The sequence below is a fragment of the Triticum aestivum genome, chromosome 7D (genome assembly GCF_018294505.1).
Source record: "Triticum aestivum cultivar Chinese Spring chromosome 7D, IWGSC CS RefSeq v2.1, whole genome shotgun sequence".
In the NCBI taxonomy this organism is placed as follows: Eukaryota; Viridiplantae; Streptophyta; class Magnoliopsida; order Poales; family Poaceae; genus Triticum; species Triticum aestivum.
In genome coordinates this window covers 609,475,094-609,481,925 of record NC_057814.1, presented here as the reverse complement: position 1 = coordinate 609,481,925, position 6,832 = coordinate 609,475,094, and the positions used below count along the sequence as shown (strand labels likewise).

Below are 6,832 nucleotides of genomic sequence, written 5' to 3'. Positions count from 1 at the left end.
TTCAAAGAAATAAATATAAAATGACTATGAATTAAAAAATAGCCTACGCACCACAGGAAATTATTTGCATGTACATCTGATTGATCCTATTGATGTAAGTACACACATCCATGTCTAGATTTAAATGCCACATATCCATCTCCACATTAAATCTTGCACACATAAATTGATTTCCATCGAGTGTCACAACAGATCACAATCCGACGACACCTCTTCTATCCCTAGCAGTCAATCACAATTTCGTTCTCGACTCCTGTTCAACACCAACCAACTACCCTCTGTCTGCAATTAAATCATCATTGGATTCCTTCAACACCTCCCATCACGTTCCACATCAACAAAACAATTTTCACTGAAATTATCCTTCAATTATTATCATAAATGCGTGATGGATCAAGCGGTGGCGGCCCAGGTGAACATCCGACCCTTCTAGAACACCCAATTCGCCTCCTCTTTTTTTTTTTCTAACTTTTCTTTTTCGAGAAATCCTCTTTTTCTAACAAACCCGAAGGTGGGGCTCCCGGCCGAATTCCACCAACACGAATGGCCTCTTCCTCAACAGACCCACAGATTGAAAACCCAGACCCAAGGTTTTGCCAATGCTCCGAAGCCCAAAGGCAAACAGAAAGGGGAGGCAGGGGGAAGAGCCACACGGAAAACCAAAGGGAAGGCTCCAAATTCCGGCACGGGAAAATCCAAGGCCGGAAAATATATAAAACGGGGGCCAGCCGGGGCGAGGGGGAACCACCAACACCAAGCCAGCCTACCATACCAAGCAGCAGCCGGAGCGAGCCAAGGGTTTTTGAGTAGAACGCACCCCTCCCACCCCACCCCTCACCCCCCCCCCCCCCCCCCCCCACCCCGCTCCCCGCTCCCCTCCCCCAGAAAAAATTTCAATTGACTGAGCATTGAGCGGCCCGCCGCCACCGGAATCCCCGAATCCGCCCGGCGGTAGGGTTCCTGGTGGTGTGGCGGTGAAGGGGTTTGGTTCGCGGCCCGGCCCGAGCCCTGCGGGGTTAGATCCGGGGAAGGGGGGGAGGGGCGGGGAGTGGAGGCGGACCCGCGCCGCCGCGGCGGGATGGCCGAGGACGGCGGCGGCGGAGGAGGGGGCGGAGGCGGAGGCGGCGGGGAGCGGATGAAGCTGCTGTGCAGCCTGGGCGGCCGCATCCTGCCGCGGCCCGGGGACGGGACGCTGCGCTACGCCGGCGGCGACACCCGGATCGTGTCCGTGCCGCGCGGGGTGGCGCTGCAGGACCTTCTGGCCCGCCTCGCCGACGCCTACGGCGGCGCCACGGGGCCGCACTTCGCGGTCAAGTACCAGCTCCCCGACGAGGGCCTCGACGCGCTCATCTCGGTCTCCTCGCCCGAGGATCTCGACAACATGGTGGAGGAGTACGACAAGCTGGCCGTCGCCAGCCCCAAGCTGCGGGTCTTCATCTTCCCCGTCTCGGAGGCGGCGGCCGCCGGGGACGAGGGCGCCGAGGGCGCCGCCGGCTTCGACGCCGGCCTCAGGTACCTCGAGGCCGTCAACGGCATTGTGCGCAAGGACAGCATCGCCAGCCTGTCGTCCACCCAGTGCTCAGATGGCGGGCCTCCCCCTCCCACCCCCGCCGTGCCTTCTTCTGGAGGAGGGGGAGGGGGAGTGGGCGGCGGCGGGGGCTCCCCGACTGCTGTCTCCCCTACCTCCACCTGCTCCTACGACGCCGCCAGATCGGCTTTTGCTGCTCCGCCGCCACCCCAGCAGCTGCTTGTTGATGTCTTCACCAATGCTGCTCCTGCCCCTGTCCCGGTGAAGCCGCAGGAGAGTGCCGCGCCCTCCCAGCCAAGCCCCCATCCACATCCACACCCGCATCCGCATCCGGAGACAGCAAGGTACCGTCAGCCACTCTCACAGCTACCACCACTGCCACCAGTGTTCATGAACGATCATAGAGAGGCTATGCAGGGTCTGAATCAGCAGCCACCAGAAAATGCGACCTGGTTGCAGGACTGCAATATGTGTATCAAGGCTCTGCCTCACGCGCACTCCGATCCAGTCATGAATGACTATTCCAGCGATGTGCGTGGAGGGGCGCCAGTTGAGCCAATACCAGTGTTCATGAGCCTGCGGCCTGAAGATGTGGCAAGGATCATGATGGGAGAGCGGCAAATACCTTCTCAAATGGGGGCTTATGGGTACACACATATGCATCCAGTGCAGCCTGACAGGGAAAGGATGTATGCACCAAAGATGGAAGGCGTTGCAAACCCAATGCCCGTCGATCCAGCGAGCTTTCATCAGCATGTCTATGTGCAGCAGCAGCACCAGCAGCAGCAATTGCCACCCCAGCAGGTGCCGGCGACTTATGGATTTAATAACCATATCCCCATGATGCCTACTGAGATGGTCTCTCCAAATTCCGTTCATTCTGATACTGCAAGCTCTCATCAACAAGCTATACTGCATCAAATGCCTTCACCCCATGGAATGGCTCAGTACCAAGTGAGGCAAACTAATCCCAGCAATCCGCTTGAAGGTGAAGGTAGTTTAAGTGGCAATTCTAGGCATCGGGAGGATGGACAAGTGCTCCGTGATAATGTGCCTTCAGTGGCACCTGCTGCTGTGCCAACCTATATGGCCAATGTGGACAGGATGATGGATTCACTACGGGTGAACCCCAACGAGCCCCGCTATCCTGAACAAAGGATGTATGCCGAGAATGGTTTACCCCAGAATGCAACATCACAATACTCTCAGAGCAACACAAACACCTTTTTTGATGTCAGCGAGCCAAAGATAGCCCATCCAACTGAATCAATACCACCGCCTTCGGTGGCCAGTCCTTATATGCATAATGTCCAGCATGCCAACGTTAACCATATGCCGCCGCAAATGGTGAGCATTGGGGGACCATACCCCAGTTATGTTGCCGCTACGATTGGGCATGTGGGTGTGCCCCCATCGGCTTATGGTGTTGATCCTGCGTATACAAAAGCCACTATTAACCCAATGGGCGAGCAGAAGGATGCTATGCCTGAAGTTTATCACAAGGAAGCTCCACATGAATCCATTCCTCCTCCGAACGCTAATGCTCAGGTACCACTACCGACACCAGCACTGACAAATCATGCTCCAGTCGAGCAACTCCAGGAGTGTGGTTTACCGGGGCAACAGTTCAGCAATGTACATGCGCTGCCACCAAGACCTAAGAGGGTAGCAAGCAGGGAGAACATCAGCTCAAAGGATCCCCATTCCCAAAACTCTCTGTTGAATTGCAAAGGGCCAGATTTGAATATCCCGGCTGAGGAGCAACCATATCACAAAGACACACATGCAGAACAAGCTCAGTTTGTCAAAGGTTCAATTCTTAACAATACTTCCAATTACACCTTGTGCCAGTATATGTGCTTTATGAGTCATAAGTTGTGAATAATTATTACCGTCTTTCATGAATGCAGGTGATGGTATCACTAATCCAGACTTGCTGGGTATGGAGGATGGTCTAGCCGCATTTGAGCCTCCACCTCCTGTGCTGAATGAAGGGCTTGGGAATGTCACTAATAAAGTAGACGGGCAAGCTCACACCAATGAGGTTAGATGAATTCCTTAGAAGTTCATATATGTTCTGTTTTATGTCATCTTCAGTAATTAATAACCTAACAAGAGAAATGTGCAGGTTAGCAAGGGCAAACCACTAGATTGGGTTTCAGGACAACCAGTCACAGATGAGCATGGACGCCTTCAGGTTACAGTCAGGAACTCTTTATCTTTTTTATCATGCACATCTTTAGTACTACAAAGTAATGTTCTTTTACCAACCACATGTTCATGTTTTCAGATTATAAAGAATGATGACCTCGAAGAGCTCCAAGAACTCGGTTCTGGAACTTTTGGAACTGTATATCATGGTAAATGGAGGGGCTCTGATGTTGCAATAAAAAGAATCAATGACAGATGTTTTGCTGGGAAGCCATCTGAGCAAGAAAAAATGGTATAATTATAACATTTTAGATTTCCTTTTATTTGCTTATGCCTGTCCTTGTACTGATATGTCCTGAATGTTTGCAGCGGAATGACTTCTGGAATGAAGCATCTAACCTTGCTGATCTGCACCACCCCAATGTTGTGGCCTTTTATGGTGTTGTTCTAGATGGGCCTGGGGGGTCCATTGCAACGGTTACAGAATACATGGTTAATGGCTCACTTAGGACGGCTTTGCTGAAGAATTCCAAGTACGTCCACTATTTATATGTCTGCAAAGCTTTGAATAAAGCTGGGCCTCAGGCCTTTTCTCAAAATAAAAAAATGTCTGCATTCTAGCATATGTTTTAGAAGTAATTCTCATCTATCAGCTGCCACATCTTAAAAACTTGAAACTTATAATCCAACATGAAGTTGAGGCGATTAATATTCTCTGCATGTGCAGGAGCCTGGATCGACGCAAACGGCTAATTATTGCCATGGACACAGCTTTTGGAATGGAGTATCTGCATAACAAAAACATTGTGCACTTTGACCTCAAAAGTGACAATTTACTTGTTAATTTAAGGGATCCTCAGCGTCCAATATGCAAGGTAAGAACTGCAGTTCTTCTGTTTTATACTATGACTGGCTTGTTGCACCTCATGTTGGAAATATACACTGCTTGTTGTGATAATAATATGGACATTCATGAGGGTGAAAATGTATTGTTGCTTAGGCAATTGATGAGTCACACCTTAAAATAGACACAATATTGATTTGAATTTTGCTGGGGATCATTGTAGCTAAACTTCAGGCATCTTCCGTGGAGACTGGAAGGAACATGCAGTTTAATAATGACATAAGTATATAAATCCTAACCACATGAAATGACTATTTTAGGTACATCAACTATGTAACGATGAGCTACTTATGTACTAAATACTACCTCCATATCAAAATATAAGACGTTTTTGTAGACTAAACTAGCCTTAAAAAACATCTTATATTTTGGTACGGAGGAGTATTTTTTTAGAATTTTCATACTAAAGAATTACTTGTTTGCCATCTGAGTTTTGTCATCTTTTACTCTATCTACTGAAACATCCATGTCACATGTGGTCTGTAGGTAATTAAGGCTTCACTTTTAGTTTTTGCATTGTCACACGCAAAATTGCAAATGCAATATTGCTCATGCGAACTGTCAACAAACTAATGTTGATGATGCAGGTTGGTGATCTTGGGCTTTCAAAAGTCAAATGTCAGACCCTCATCTCTGGTGGTGTGAGGGGAACGCTTCCATGGATGGCCCCAGAGCTTCTGAATGGAAGCAGCAGCCTGGTCTCTGAAAAGGTTTGCTAATCCCTTCATATTGCTTCCGTGTCCAAGTTCAGATAGCTATATCCAGGTTTACGTATAACTTGCACACTAATGTTGATATGTTCCCCTCAGGTTGATGTCTTCTCCTTTGGGATTGTTCTGTGGGAACTCCTCACAGGAGAGGAACCATATGCAGATTTGCATTATGGTGTTATCATTGGTGGGTACACAATCAGCCATACCCTCGTAGAAATTACTTGTGCAGTGGATGGTGAGAGTCTGATGTAAGCTGTTATTTAACTGTCAGGTGGCATTGTGAGCAACACTCTGCGGCCGCAGGTGCCCGACTCATGCGACCCAGAGTGGAGGTCGCTGATGGAGCAATGCTGGGCGACGGAACCGTCGGAACGGCCAAGCTTCACCCAGATCGCCGTCAGGCTGCGCGCAATGGCAGCGTCCCAGAAGGTGCAATCCTAGTAGCGCCAGCAGTGGTCTTGAAAAAACTTCTGGGGCCATCCATCCGTCTTGGACAAGTTCGTCTTCGCATATTGCGTATTTTAGGAAATCCGGTGCTGATATATATAAATATTATATATATGGTTGGTTTCTTTCTTTCGTTGCGTCCGTCGGTCGGTCCGTCCCTAGGGTCTATCTATCTGTTCATACCCCTTCATTGTTTCATACCTTGTAATCATAAAATCATGAGCCCTCCCTCCCAACCTCCCCGTGTCTAGAAGTGTCGGTCGGTCGTCGTCCCAGATCCGTATTCATTCATTTATACCCTTCCCCTTTGGCTTTGGCTTAGAGGCGCGCTGAATAAGCCAGACTTATTGTCAGTTATAGAGAGTCCGATATTTTATTTATTTTCTTCCCTTCCTTTTCTTGTGGGTAATAATCGAGTTGTTTGGAAGTCGTCGGTTCGGTCGGTCTGTTGGTCGGGTCAGTCTGAAGAAGGTGATGAACTGGTTGTGTAATCTGGTCGGTGGTAATACAAGTTTTGGGAACTGTCAGTTGAGGTCCTATGTTGCTTGTATATGCTTGGTTTTTCGTGTGTTTGTGATGTATGCCGAAATGGTTCGGTGTCGCTGTAAAAAGGGTCCAGTTGTTTTGTTTTATTATCCTGTGAGATAAAAAATATATCCAGTCATTTGATTTACCTTGTCAGCATGTTGTTCCCTCTGTTTTCTGCCTGAAAGAGCTGCAGTTGTTGTACTTAGGGCTCCTTTGTTTCAAAGAAATCCTATAGGATATTTTTCTTATGTTGGGAATTTTTCTTAGGGCTCCTTTGTTTTGAAGAAATCCTATAGGATATTTTTCTTAATTTGGGAATTTTTCTTAGGGCTCCTTTGTTTCAAAGAAATACTATAGGATATTTTTCTTACGTTGGGAATTCTTCTTAGGGCTCCTTTGTTGCAAAGAAATACTATAGGATATTTTTCTTACGTTGGGAATTCTTCTTAGGGCTCCTTTGAAGTCCTTGGGAATTTTTCTTACGTTGGTCCTTTGGTTCATAATAGGATTGGATGCCATAGGGATTTTCCATATGAAATCTTTTGGAGTAGTTGCTACATT

The 6,832-nt window shown here is 48.3% G+C and overlaps 1 protein-coding gene across 1 annotated transcript; it reads left to right on the top strand.

The window, feature by feature from the left end:
* Positions 1–855: 855 nt before the first annotated feature.
* LOC123163755 (uncharacterized) lies at positions 856–6,424 on the top strand. The gene is made up of 9 exons (XM_044581141.1): positions 856–3,338; positions 3,439–3,572; positions 3,657–3,725; positions 3,819–3,971; positions 4,049–4,212; positions 4,407–4,554; positions 5,171–5,293; positions 5,393–5,480; positions 5,568–6,424. Exons 1-9 carry the CDS (start codon positions 1,079–1,081, stop codon positions 5,735–5,737), a joined length of 3,309 nt encoding a protein of 1,102 aa, XP_044437076.1. The 5' UTR covers positions 856–1,078; the 3' UTR covers positions 5,738–6,424.
* The last annotated feature ends 408 nt before the right edge of the window (positions 6,425–6,832 follow it).

Excerpts from the sequence above, each read along its gene's own strand:
- LOC123163755 (XM_044581141.1), top strand. The coding sequence starts at position 1,079 with ATGGCCGAGGACGGCGGCGGCGGAGGAGGGGGCGGAGGCGGAGGCGGC. Across the intron at positions 3,339-3,438 it reads ACAAGCTCAGTTTGTCAAAG|GTGATGGTATCACTAATCCA; the intron begins GTTCAATTCTTA and ends TCATGAATGCAG. Across the intron at positions 3,726-3,818 it reads ATGAGCATGGACGCCTTCAG|ATTATAAAGAATGATGACCT; the intron begins GTTACAGTCAGG and ends TCATGTTTTCAG.